The 14,461-nt window shown below is 41.4% G+C and overlaps 1 protein-coding gene across 6 annotated transcripts in view; it reads right to left on the minus strand.

Moving 5' to 3' along the window:
• The window catches only part of ntng1a (netrin g1a), a 118,608-nt gene that overhangs the window by 100,978 nt on the left and 3,169 nt on the right, over positions 1–14,461 (minus strand). For all 6 annotated transcript variants that reach the window (XM_085172240.1, XM_085172239.1, XM_085172242.1 and 3 more), the window contains exon 2: positions 2,580–3,245. In XM_085172240.1, coding sequence (XP_085028366.1) covers positions 2,580–2,831 — 252 coding nt within the window. In that variant the 5' untranslated portion in view covers positions 2,832–3,245. The remainder of the gene's footprint in view (positions 1–2,579; positions 3,246–14,461) is intronic.

Here is a 14,461-nt window from a genome sequence, read left to right on the forward strand (position 1 = left end):
AGGTCACTGGGCTAGAAGGAGAATTAAAAAGTCTTTACTGGGGAGGGTGGTGTGTGTGATGTTGTCTTCCCTTATCTGTGACCCTGGGATGAAGGCCGCAACCCGAGATAACCACGCTCATATAAGCAGCACGCCCTCAAGCTACTGCATCTCTTTCCGTCTCGGTCTCCTCTCGTCAGGCTTCGGTGTCTGTTACCTTCAGCACTCCAGGAAGCAGACACAACGCTTTAAAATACACCCGCCTCTACGAGCGCAAAATCAATTACCAGAGAGATGGAATTCTCCGATAATGCAGCATAATGATAATTGCCCTGGATCTGCCGTGATTTGACTTATGATACAAACCACTATTGGCATTGTAGCAGTGTATTGGCAGCCAGAGTAGCTGAAATATCAATGATAATTGTTCCAATGTTGATTCGGAGCCACGTTACTGCCTGGGGTAAACATAAACCAATTGCACAGAATTGGACTCCATGGTAAGCAGCAGGGGTCATATTTCATTGATGTTTGTGTGATTTGCGATCAGCACAGTGCAGCAAGAGAGAGGAAATGGTTATGTGGGAGCTAACCGCTGCCTGTTTAATTGAAGCACTCCTATCACATCGACTGCCGGAGACACGAGGGCGACAGCGCGGCACAAACTCGCGCTAATTCAATAAGCGATAATCAGACTGTTGTTAAGAGGCTGGCATTAATAATCACAAACTCCCTCTCAGTGAGTCTAGAAATAGAACATAGATCAAAAACGCATGGCTGCTCGTCCAGGATTCAGCCAGTTTATCCACAGCATAGGGCAGGCCGCACAGATACTACGACGCGCTTCAGACTCAGATGTGGATCGCTCGGAGGTCAGGGAGTCACCCGGAGGGGAAAGAAAAGCAGAGGGTGGCTGCATTTTGACAATGACCTCGCAGATATGGAATCCCATACCCTCTAACTCACTTTGCCTTCAACCAACCTTGGAGTCAGCCAATCACAGGAGTCAGCATTTTCCAAAAGTGCCTCAGAGATGTCGGGCTGAATAATGTGTCCTATGAATAAAACACATTAGCTACAAAACATGCTGAATTATTCACATTTCAGAGCCTCCTTGCCTCCCTACACTCGAGATATTAGTTCTTCAGTCATCATATGCTTCGCACGCGGTCCTCGGAGTCTCTGCCTCCCTCACGTTCACTCCTTCTCACTTCTCCGTTGATCATTCTCACTGCCTTTGTCATCTGTGTTTTGTTAATCCCTCTCTGTTTCTCTGTCTCTCCCCTCAGCTGACTTTCTGCTGATGGCGAGTGTCTATTTATACTCCCAAAGTTACTACTTTTCCTGGAACATCTCACTATTTATCTAAAGAGCTCTTGAAGCCGTTGAGGAGTACAATTGTTCTGAGAGAATCTTTGATGATTTGGTAACACACGGTGGCCCAAAATGGATTCATCATTCAGCGCTAATCTGAGGCGACCAGCTGTGAGCTTCAGAGCTAAAAAGGACCTGAAATAAGGAGGAGGGTGTTTTGCTAATTAAATACTTGACCTAATATGCATCTTTTGCTCATTTCACTTTCAGCTCCATCAGGAATTTGTAATTTTCATGATTGCGATATAATTTGCAGAATCAACACCATCGCTGACACTTGAAAGGGTAAACCAATCAACCAGTCGCTGCTTTGAATTTTGCTTTTTGAAATCAGTCTGATCCCGCAAAACATCCCCATCATTTGTTGGGCAATTCCTTGTTGAATTTGTTGTGATATTAAATGCTCGTTGGATAATTTTCTAAAATGTGTTTAATTATTTTATTTATTCCGACTCCACTTTAAAGCGTTTTTCAATCATAAAACAGAAAATAAATACAGTAAGAAATCCCGCTGATGCGTACAGTTTTGAGAAAACATTTTCCTCACAGAAGAACATCTAACATCTTTTTTCGGAGCTTCCCAAAAAAATAACAAAATAATAATGAGGAATGCTGTGTGACTGATTAATATGTCTGAACACTGCACGGGTAAAATCATTGTGCATATACCACCATGCACCACACTGTTATATTTTTAGTCCACCTGTGCACTATTTCACCCACCCAGAAACTGTTTGAATTTTTAAGCCACTCACTCATCCACAAACATGGGTGCAACAGCAAAGCTGTGCTGGGACGTCTCTTTACTCTGAAAGCAGAACGACCGAGGAAGCTGTATTTCTATATGAGGCTTTTGTGTGTGCAGAGAAAGAGGTGAGCGCTTGTGTTTTCATTGAAAAGTCACATTATACTGTGTTTTCTGCCGTGTCAACAGCACATCACACAGTGTTTGCAGTGCACACCAAGAAGCAGCTCTCTAAACAGCAGAACATGACGTCAATGGGCACAAGCCTCTATTCCTTCAGCCACAGTAAGGTATCTGAGTCACACAGGCTTTTGAAAGTGTCTGTCATGGCTGTGGGGTTGAACAAGCCGAGAAGCAACTTGATACACAGGAACAGATAAGAAAGATGCCTTAGGTTGTCTTCCCCCCCCCCCCCCCCCCCCCCCCCCCCCCTACTAGGTGTACAACTTAAAAAAAAAGTTTCACTTTTCAGCGTACTCACCAGGGCACAGTACGTCTCTGGAGGGTCTCCACAGGTGATGTTGGGAGGATCTAGAGTCACCTTTAGGTACTGGGTCATATCTGCTGCCTCGGGTTGGCAGGCCATGTAGTCCCAGGTTAAGCCTTCATCTGAATAAACCTGGGACTTGCACACATCGTAATGTCCCCATGCTGCAGCAGGGTAGTGCTGCATGGCTGCCTGGCAAACACCAGTCCACAGTGCCTGCAGCGTCAGCGCAAAGTGGAAACGCATGACTGGCCCTTTCTCAGCTCCTTGTTAAGGAGCCGTATCTCCTTCTGAAGGGTGTACAAACAAGGGATCGCTCTTCGACTTCCACTTACTACGCTTCACTCAAGAAGAGTGAGGAGGCATGCCAAACTCCCTTTCGGTGGAGCACGGGTTGCTTTACAAGTGTTTTTCAGTACAATTTCTGTCTCTTTCAGGTTTTCGAGGGGCAGTGGATGATTTGAGGGATGGTGAGGCTACCAGCCCATTGAGAAGATAAGACAGGACCGAGGGAGGGAGGAGGATGGTGGAGGAGAGAAGGAAGAGGGGGGAGGCAAGACGGAGATAGCCCTCTGACACGCTGATAGGAAGATGAGTGACGGGTCTCCTCAGCTTGCCTGGCTGTCAATCATGGTACTCGTCCTGTGTGACGATCTGGCACTGCAGAGAAACAGGAGAAGGAGAAGAAGAGGCGGGGTGAATATACCTCACTTATGGGAATAGAATTTGACAGTGAGAGAACATTAGCTGGGGCCACGTCATGAGTAAAAGGTGTACGTGTGAAAAGAAAGTTGGATGGGTGCGAGAAAAGGGTGCCGTGCTGGTGTTGGTTGTCGATCAAAACACAGGAAATCAGTAAGCGAGGCCATCGGGGTAAACTGGATCCTGCTGCTTTCACGCCAAACCCTCATCACACTCAGCGGCATTAAGCCTACAGTGTTACAGCTTTCCCACAACCATTACGCTCACCTTACACCTCAGTCAACTCGAACACCATACAATGCATGGGAAAAAAAGGACAAATAGCATGCAGAACATAAAGAAATTTCATGTGTCGTTCATTCATGGAAACCATTCACCTCAGTGCTGCTTTAATCATAAATACTGGACAGTACTCTAAATGGCTGCTTAATGGTTTAAGCTAAATGCAAATTTCAGTTTCTCTTTTTGGTTAGCACCACTTTATATCAGTGCTTTATGGCATAATACAGCAAAAAATCAAGTTACAGCAGGGAAAATGTGCAAAAACCTCACATGTATAAAACACAGACATGCTTGTGCACTTTTGTATTGGTGTGCAAACACACCAAAGTTCATATGAAAACAAAAATACCAATAACTACCAATCGGTTCAGTGTATTTATGCTAAATTTGATCTTGCAGATAAAACATTTTGTCCAAGGCATCAAGGACTTGTACTGTGTCAGCTGCACAGGGGGATGGAAAAAGTGATATTGTACAGTTGAAATCAATTGTGTAGTGAAAAACCCTGAAGTAGTTCAAAAATAAAAGTTGGCAACATCGGGAGTATTATGATACTTTAACAGCTATCATGAGCACTGGAGTCGATGATCCAACAGGGAGTCATGGGAGGCTTTTATGTCCGTGTTGTCATTAATAATATATAAATATTGTTTTTTTCCAGTTCAAGGGTTTAAGTTCTTGATTAAATGTACTCAAACAGAGATTGATTGATTTGTTTTTTCACTTGGAGGCAATGGTAAGACACATTTTGACTCCCTGATAAAGCTGATGTAACATTTGTAGAAACTGTGAAGGGCGTGAAGGACACAGAGAATAAAGAGGTAATATTATTTATTATCTACCTGATTAATGAAAATCCATTAAAGAACAAACAAAGAGCCCCATCAAATGCTCCATTAAATGCTCCACTATCTTCACCTGGGAGAGCTTTCCTAGTTGTTACAATCGAGCATAGCATCCGGGGGTCCATAAAAAGCTAGCTCGTCCGGCCCACCATCCATCACTATTCAAAGGTTGGTGTAATGTGTGAAGTACACAAAGAAAGTGGGAACATTTTCTTGACAAAAGCTGGCTGCACTGCACAAACGAATGAGAATTAAAAATCCACTGAAAAAGGTAAAAGTGACCTTGACCTTGAGCACAATTTGGATGAAGACCCATTGTGTGTAACTTTGATTAAATTCTGATTGGAGCGGCAATTCTTTCAAATTATGGAGAGATGGGCAGACGACAGACATCTCACCACCCTGTAAGCTCATCTGACTGATGCAGCTGAGTTACAGGTAAAACAGTAAGCTTTCTAGCTAGTGCTAAGTATACTACTGTATATGTTAGAATTCTGGGTAATTTGTACGCAGAACATTGCACTCTCTGTTACTACGTTTTTTGTTTATGGAAGTTTGTTAGCAGATATTATACCAACTTGTGACCGATCATTAGAAGCCACCGCAATACAAAAACACTATAGGAAGTTAAAATGTTCTCAGTAAAGGTGCAGCACCTGTGTGTGTGATCAGCAAAGACCTTCAGTGTCTTCCAATAATACCAAACGTCCTATGGCAAGAAGAAAGAGACAAAACTGTTTTCAACATTACAGGTTAGTAATTAATGATGACTGGATAATGAGTCATGGAGCTCCAAAATTCTGTATTCATGACATATCACACTTAATCAAGACAACATCCTCAGCCAGGTAGTAGAGGCTTTGACCCAGAAACAGGGTTGCTAAATCTTTATGTGACAAGTGCATAGATGAAAAGATGAGATGAAGAGATACTCATGAGATTTGTGAGAATGAATCAAAGCAGTGAAATCAAGACAATGAGCGTAAAGACAGTGAAATTCTCATGAATACTCCAAATTCCTTTCTATGGGTTTGTCTATGCAACCAGAATATTACAAATAAATGTAACAGTTATCTGATCCATACTGATATAAACCAAGTGATTAAAGCTGCCTTAAATGAAGGACGGAGTGAACCGTGCTCCACAAAAATGAAGTGGCCACTTTTGATATTGTCCCACATTTCAGCATTACTAGTTCATGACTGTTCACAAGTTTTAAAGGAGTCTCGCAGATGGTGGATTGTCCATTGCAGGAGCCACAGTCCTATATCACATACAGTGATTTACTTCACAGCGTCTATAGGATCCATTTATAACTGCCAACCATTGTGGGCTATGGCCTCGTTTTTTCTTCTGTCTTCAGCCTTCTCTTATTTATTTTTTTCCACATACGCTTTTTATTCCCCTTTTTGTGAATTTAGGTTTCTTTTTTACTTATTTAAAACATCTTTGAAGTAAAGATGTCTCCGACCCACATTTATCTTTATATTTCAAAAAGTAAGCCAGATGACCAAAGTCGTAGGTTATGTGAACATTTCCTGCTTCCTGCCTTCAAACAGCAGCCCGACTGAGAGTGATTGATGGAGAGCAGACTTGGAGACTGAAGGCTCCTTCTCTGGTCTCTGCTGTGCTGCTTTTTCACAGTATGTGTGCAGCAACTAAACACAGTTTGTAGTCATGCCTGATCACTTTCACCTAACAGACACTAAATTAGGTCTAAGCGATCTCTGATGTTCACTGATGGTGTAGTATTGTTTTAATTGCTACCTTTAATTGCAATTAATGATTAGATTAGATTAGATTAGATTAGATTAGACTAGATTAGATTAGATTAGATTAGATTAGATTAGACTAGACTAGATTAGATTAGATTAGATTAGATTAGATTAGATTAGACTAGATTAGATTAGATTAGATTAGATTAGATTAGATTAACACAGCTATGTTTAATAAACCCTATTACTATGGGTAAAATTGGATCATGTTATCATACTACAGACACACAAACACACATATAGATACACATATATATTTATTTATTTATTTATTTAGGGAGAAGTTGAATAAAAACTAAAGCTCAGAATTATCATAATGTGCTAAGAAGCAGCTGAGCACAAGCTGTGACAGGATTATAAAAGGAAGTGTAGTGTGAGAGTGTGAGAAAGTCAGTATGTGGAAAAAAATAACACACTTCTATAGAAGCTGAAGTCACAGTCTACCTGAAGCCTAAAGATGTGTTCAAATGAGTAGATGAGCATAATAGAGACGGCGATGAATGCCCAGATGAAGGGAGTCCACTAAGGACAATGTAAAGACATATTTAGTTCTATTTCACATGCAAATGTAGCAATGAGGCTATTTTTATTTGCCTCTTAAAATGTAAATTGGACGCATTGTACCAAAGTAGGGTAGATATGCGATGTTTCTGTGTTTCACACTGTGGCATTTGGAGTCATTTCAATCCAACTGAATGTAAATCATAATTTTTAGAAACAGTCAAGGTCAGGGGCAAAGACTCAGTAGCATATAAATACACTGTGCAAAGCAGCAGAGGCACAAAGTGGGAAAACATCCATTAATAATGTTGGAAGCCAGATGATATAAGCAGAAAAATCTAGCATATGCAAGGTACCTAAAAACAGGGCAAGATAAGATGAAAAAAACAACTCCAATTGATCACTAAAGCATATCCCGAGCTTTAGCATTCATTCTAAAAAAAAATCCATTAAAAAGAATTAGTGGAAAGAATTTAATTTTGCAGGTAAAATAAGCGAGAAATACAATGTGAAATATAGACTAAAGTATTGCAGGTCAGTGGGCAGAGGAGGGAGGAAGAGATTTGGGGGGGCAGAACTGAAGCACCTTAAATGTAAAATGTAAGAATGTCAATGGGGGAGATGTCAGCAGGTGAGGGAGCAGCCAATTATCCAGACGCACTCTTGGCACAGAGCTCCCTGTTCCCATTAAGAGACATAATATTACCGTGTTAAGAAGGAGACTAAAGAGATGGCTGGAAAGTGTCCGTGTGTGTAATAGCGTGTGTGTAATAGCGTGTGTGTAATAGCATGTGTGTAATAGCGTGTGTGTAATAGCATGTGTGTAATAGCGTGTGTGTAATAGCATGTGTGTAATAGCGTGTGTGTAATAGCGTGTGTGTAATAGCGTGTGCGCACACCTCACGTGCAACCTCTGGATAAAAAGTGGTTCGAGTCATGGGTAATGGGACAACAAGCACGGGCGAGGGCTTCGGTAACAAGCAATAGAGATCACAAAAGCTGGGTCATTATTACTCCACTAGCCTGGACACAGCAGCCCCTTCCTCTCATTACTCCCTGCTTATAACCCTCTGTCGCCCCAAGCAGACGAGGTGAGAGAGAGAAAAGGAGAGCAGATGGAAGAAGTGTGGATGTGCATCTTAAGTGAGAAAATGGTTTATTGTAGGGCAGGCTGCTTCCTCCAACCATCGATCAAGGTCTAAGGACATCAGAGGAGGTGCGCTTGGAGGAAGCCTGAAAATTCTTCCACGTATAGGAATATATACTGCATGCACACGGCAAGTAACAGTGGGAGGTCGCTGAATATGAGAGAGGAACGGATGTAGGGGGAAAAAAAGTATTATTTTAAAACTCTTTAAAAAAATGCTCAATCGCCTAGTCATTCAGAAATATGGGATTTAACTACTTTTTAAAAATGTTATTACACTGATGTATTAAGTTGTAATGTACGTTTAAAAAACAATCAAGTCATTAGCAAAAGTTTAAATACGTCACAAGACCTGTCCCAGTTGATGAAAAAATATATTCAGTATGATAAAGAAAAGCCCCACAGCATTTCTTCTGTTAGAGGTGGAAACACAAACAGATATGTTATAAATGAGGCTATACCTAATAAAAGTTTGGATCTCACATCTTTATCCTATTAACAAATGTCTGAAACAATGATCATTTTTAAGGTTTTCAGTCATTAATCGTTACTTTTTATTTTCAGTCACAAAAAAATACAGTCATGGAAATATAAATTCCTATGATCTCATATTGGGAAGAAAGAGTTTCTTTATTTTTTTATTGGTTTAATTATGATATTTCGAATTATTAGAGTATTATAAAACTTTTAAATGCAGCTTCATGGAAAAATGGTAAGAACTACAGCTCCATGTCTGTGGGTGCCCCTCAGGTTGCTACGGTATTTATGGGTATGCCTATTTTTATATTATTATCTTTGACATGTATTTTATGTCTATTCTGTGTCATAAAAACAAATATCATATTTTCTATTCAAAAATGTCAAGGGGATGCTGATGTTTACCAAAACAAAATAAAAAGATCTCCACAGTCTGCGATGGGAGCGTACAAACAAAAAATCAACTGAAAAGATAAAAAGGGAAAGATTACAACCAAAAAAAAAAAAATGGAATAACAGGCAGGTAAGTTTGGACAAGTACTGAAAATAAACCAGTGCACACTGGCTGTAGGGATACAAAGCTACCAACAGACACCTTCACACACTATAGATGTGCGACACCAAATATGTGCATCTTGTTCTTTTCTAGGCTTGAGAGGCAATGCTGAATTCACAGAGTGAATTGGTTTTGGAGTTTTAAACATTTAAACAATCGCACTAATTAGCTTTACCTCCAGATCCTTACTAGGTTGACTTTGGCATTGTTCTGACTGAAGGCAAATCGGATTTGTTTCTCAGATCAGATCTTAAGGGCAGACTGCTGACTTTCGTATTTGCCAGTGATCGGATCAGATTTGCGTATCCAGACAGTACCAGAACTAATCTGCATGAGTTGCAGCGGTAACAACACAAGTGTCAGTAACTGCATTGCTCCACTTGTGACGCAGCTTTCTAAGAAGCCTTCCCTAACAAAGTAGCAGCATATAATTTGCTTTGGCATCTGTTATTCTCCATGTTGCTCTCTATAGCGCTCTGCAAGTGGCAGCATGAATTATACTCAAACTTACATCAAACTTCTCATAATTTTGTTTCTTTTTTTCCACAATTCCTAAAATCAATCCAAATAAAATAAAATCTCGATATGGCGAGAAACAGATTTGGGCTGGACAAGTCTGACAGTTATTTAGCTGCACGTACTTGTATCGCACATTTCTTTATTTCGTCTAGATTTGTGTCACATTATCATTTTAAACACATTATTAGCTGATCGGAATACAATTCTACACAAACCCAAACCCCATCTACATCTCACATTATTTCTTTCTGCTCTGGAAAACCTTTTTTTTTTTAGAATGTATTGTCCTTTCAGCGTTCTGGTCATTAAGAGCATACATTTTTAAAACTTTAATCATAGGAAACCATATTTCCACCAGTGCTTTTGCTTTTTTAAAGTTTAGAAACCCTGCCACTGTAGCCTCGCACTTTTCATCAGTGTGGAAGAATTGATCAAATTCCAGCATCAACATAAATGGGTTAAACAGAGTCGAAATGAGCATAAAGAAACTTTCAAAAGGTAAAAATATAAACAGCACGCACACACACACACTGTGAAATACACTGAAGACCAAACATCCTAGTAAAGCAGCGACAAATGGAGCACGTTTTGAATAGAAGTAAGCTTAAAAACATGAACATTAGACTGAGAAATGAAATTATTGAGATTTGTACACATATAGCCGTACGTTATTTTGCTTCTGCTCTGTTTTGTTAAGTTAAAATAACTGTTTCTTTGTTTCTTCAGCAGGGACATTGTTTCGATATGACTGTATGTGCAAAAGACCTACTGTGGAGTTGCCATTTAGACTGAAGGTAGACTTTTTAGTGAACATGAGGAGCTTAGGGCACACCGTGCAAAATAATAAGTCTCAAAAATCTTACATAAGGATTTAAAGAAGTTTGTCAGCAGTCGGCGCATTTTCTGAAAAGCAGATTTGTACGGGAGAATGACGCAAAAACCCCAGAAGACTGGAGAGCGCAAGTCTGGGAGCTGAACAGATCTTAATTTGCATGCTGAAGAAAAACCCTTTATGACTGCGCAGTTAGTCAAGAAGGTACTCCAGGATGTGTGTGCACAAGTTTCAGTGTCAACAATCAAGAGAAGACTTCTTGCAGATGCTCAGAGGACCTGCTGCAAGATGCAAAACCCCCGGTAAGCCTCAAAAGCAGAAAGGCCACCTGCAGCTCACATAAATATCCAAAAAGAAAGTTTTGGAGCACAAGCGTATGAAATGAGGGAGCAAGTTTTGTCTAAACGTAGAAAGAAGAAAAACAGGAAAACTAAAAAATAAGCAGCTCCACCCAGAGCATCGAACATGGAAGTTGCAGCTATTTTGTCTTGAACTGATTGTTTCACACATGACACAATGCAGAGGTGCACAAATTCAACTGATGGGTTAAACCTAACTGGAAAATGTGTCATCATCCAGCAAGACTGTTTTCCTAAACAACCAAAGAACATTTTAGAGCAAAGACGAGGTATTTCCTCCACTGGCTGAGAGCAGACACCCCACAGAACCCACGAGCTCAAGGAGATTACAGTGAAGCCCGGAGAGAGCATCAAGCATCTGCTGATATCTGCGAGACAAAGACTTCAGGCCGTCATTTACTGCAAAAGTTTTCACCAAAATATTATATGTGAGGATTTGCTTTGTCCAAATGAATCCGTGTGCTGTGTCTCCACTCAGCTGTTTCCATAATGACACAAACCCGATGAAATTAAACATATTTAAGGTGTTGGTGCTTTAATGCACAGTTACTATATGTCAACCTTAATGGGCTGAACACAGAGCCTGGAGAACAACAGATGCTTACTACTGGATTGTAAAGAAAAATTACTTCAAGACGTTAAAGCAGTGATTTTAAGGTGGGGCGTAAGAAATAAAAAGCAGCTTTAACTTCTATTAAAGGTCTTTAAAGAAGTGTGAGTGTGATTAAAAAAACATCTTAGAAACAAAAAGTGTTAGTCACTCCGGGGAAAATAGCAACGTATTCAAGAGCCTTGTTCAGGCAGTGTCATAAACCACATACAGTAGAGCAGTTCCTCACAGCCTGTCTGAAACATCAGGGGACTGTAGACATCAACCCGCCAGTGCTGCAACCTGCAAGCTTTTATATTTAGACACATGAATCTTTCACAAGGCCCCGTAGAACTGGGATGGGGTTGTTCGGTTGGTGAGGTCACCACCCATCAAAAGCAGCCTTTTCACCCAACTGAACGCCTCTCTCTGGGGCTGAGAAATGGCCCTCTGCGTCCTCTTCCATTTCATCCCAGAGGAGCACACGAGCACTGGCTGTTTATCCTCATCACAAGGAAAAAGTTACGTGCATGTCCCCAGAGCTGCACTTCACTACTAGAGGGAGTAACCATGCACATTGTCAAATAAACTAATGAAAGGACGACTCTTTACCGGAAATCCAGTGCTTTTGTCCCACTTTAATTCCCCATTCTTCAACTTTCTAATTTCTGTTTATATTGAAAATTCATTTCTGTTGACCAGTGGTTTGTGTGGGTTCAGCATTTTCTCCTGCGATTGACTGCCAACATTCTCCATTGCTTCGGGCAGCATTTCTTTTATTTTTTTTTAGTCCGTCTGTGAACAAAAGAGGCCATTTTGTCACCCAACCAAAAAGAACTATCAGGTCATAATCGCTTCCAAACCATCTACAGTGGCCCACAGGGGGCAGTACTTACACACCTGCCACATTATAAAGCAATTTGATGAGTAATAATGTCCCAAAATGTAAAAAGTGTCCACTTTAGCTCTAAAGGGTGCACTCAGGACAGGGTGCGGTGGAAAAATTACGAGCTTACAGCTGATATTTGAGCTATTTTCCTGCCTTTCATTTTTAATTTCACACATTTTATGCACTTTCAAGGGCAATTTCTGACCCTGCTTCTGTCCTGTCGCTACCTGCTTTCATCTTTTCTGACTCCACCTGTTTCATATTCCCTACCAGTGCCTTACTATAAGAGAAACAAGAACGCAGGAGTGAGAAGGGGAGAAAGACAGGATGGCAGACAGTCGGAAACAGATGAAAGATAGATAAAGATAGAAGCTGGCTAGGCTTCAGGAAAGAAAAAACCCTCCTGCCTGCTCTCTGCGCGCCGCTCACCAGATTTCTCTGCCTGCTTTTTTTCAGAATCCCTAATCTTGCCTGTTAACAACCTGCCAATAGGGCCGCTGTCCTCATGAATAAACATACGGAGACTGGAGCATGGCCCTGAAAACATGACAACCAGCGTTCATGTGAGCATGCCTATAATGCGAGTGAGCTTGCCTGCGACTCAGTCCATCACTTAGCACTTTTTTTCCACTTCTGAAAATGTCGCCTCCTTCAATTGGCAGGCTTATGATCTTTTAATAATGATGACAGGTAGCAAATGGGTGGAGTGCGGAAAGCTATGAAGAGGCTGTGTGGTGGAGATGAGTGGGCTGACTCACAAGAGCTCAGAGTTAAAGCTCCGCTGCGGGGTTAGTCAAATAATTTGCCTGTTTTTGTTAACTGGGCTTGCACTGGCCCTTGTTTTCCTCTCCTGGTGTGATAAATGTCTGACGGAACCAGATGCAATAAAAGAACCTGATGTTCATTTGTTAAGAATTTCAGTTGCTCTTCTCTGAGAAGCTTTCACACCCTCAGGAAAAAAAAAGTGAAAAATGGACAAGATAATAGGCAGTGAAGCCATGCTGGAACTCTAAGGTAATCATTCCCAAACAGGATGTGGCTGCAGTCTGTCTTTGAATCAAGCATCTACTGGAGCCAGACAGGTCAGGCCTCTGAAGGCGCACAAATCCCTGACGGCCAAAGAAGACGTGCTTCACTTGCCTCCACCAGCTGTATCCGCCACCGTCCTCCATCACTCCCTCTTTCCATCCACCCCCACCCCTTCCTCTGAGCTGCTCAAGCTGCCTTGTGTGCTCTGTGTGTGCGGGAGCAGCACTTTTGACAGGGTGACTGTGGCGATGCTGACCCAAGTCGAGCTGAACGCCCTCGGGCGTTCAGCTACTCCAGCTGCACATATAGAGCAGCGCGTGGGGCACCCGATGAGACAGTGAGACAAGATCACTCCCACTTGCTCCCTCCCTCCTCCTTCTCTCTGCTTCCCCTCGCCACCGAGCATGCTTCTCTTTGCGACACAGGAACACCTTATGCATTATTAAAGACACTTTTCCTAAAAAGGCTGCTAGCACATTATTCTGCAACCACAGTGACATGTCTGGATGCTCAAAATGTCCACTTTAGCTCTGAAGAATGTGCTCACCCAGGTAGCTCTCTCAAGCTGACAGTATTGTGAAAAGGTTGGAATAGTCACACAGTTTAAAGCGACAGACGCTTGGACCACACAAATGATGGCTCAGTGTTACCTACGAGTTTTTGATAGCATTAGATATATAGCATAGCAGATATAGCAGATAGCATTTATGCCAAAAGCAAGTGTTACTGATGCTGTGTATGAAGTGTAAACTAAATCCAGAAACCCTCTAATGCACACTGTGATCCTTCAGTCAGTATTTGGATGGAGCCTGAACCAGAGCGCTCATGTTTAATGATAATGGTTAAAGGCATCTGCTTAAAACAGCAAGGTTTTTTTTAGACTAATTCAAGGTGAAGCCATTCTAGTCTTGAAGATTATAACTATTATTTAAAAAAAATAGCATAACTGTACTGCCACATATTGCTGTGTGACAGACCTGGTGTCACTCATTGGGCTAGGAAGCATCTTTAAATCACATCAGGAGCTACCAAATGTGCAAAAGTGACCAACACCTAAACCAAATATACCAAAAAGGCTTCTAAATGCAAGAGACAACACAAGGATGCATTAAAGGTGGAGTAACTGCTTGCAGTGACACTAATATAATTATACATGGCAGTGAAGCAAGGACGTTGTAATAAGTTCCACAAGGGGGCGCCTCTAAAAAATGACCAGAGGAAATTGTGTCATGTTTTTGGATGAATTCAAGGGCACCTTATTTCTACATGTTAACAAGTCTTCTTTGCTTTAAACTTTGTCAAGCTGTCCAGAAACCAAAGCCCAACAGCTGCCTGCCCCATCCTTAGCTGTTTATTGCTGGAGATAAATGCATA

This window comes from Neolamprologus multifasciatus, chromosome 9 (genome assembly GCF_963576455.1).
Source record: "Neolamprologus multifasciatus chromosome 9, fNeoMul1.2, whole genome shotgun sequence".
NCBI classification, from domain to species: domain Eukaryota; kingdom Metazoa; phylum Chordata; class Actinopteri; order Cichliformes; family Cichlidae; genus Neolamprologus; species Neolamprologus multifasciatus.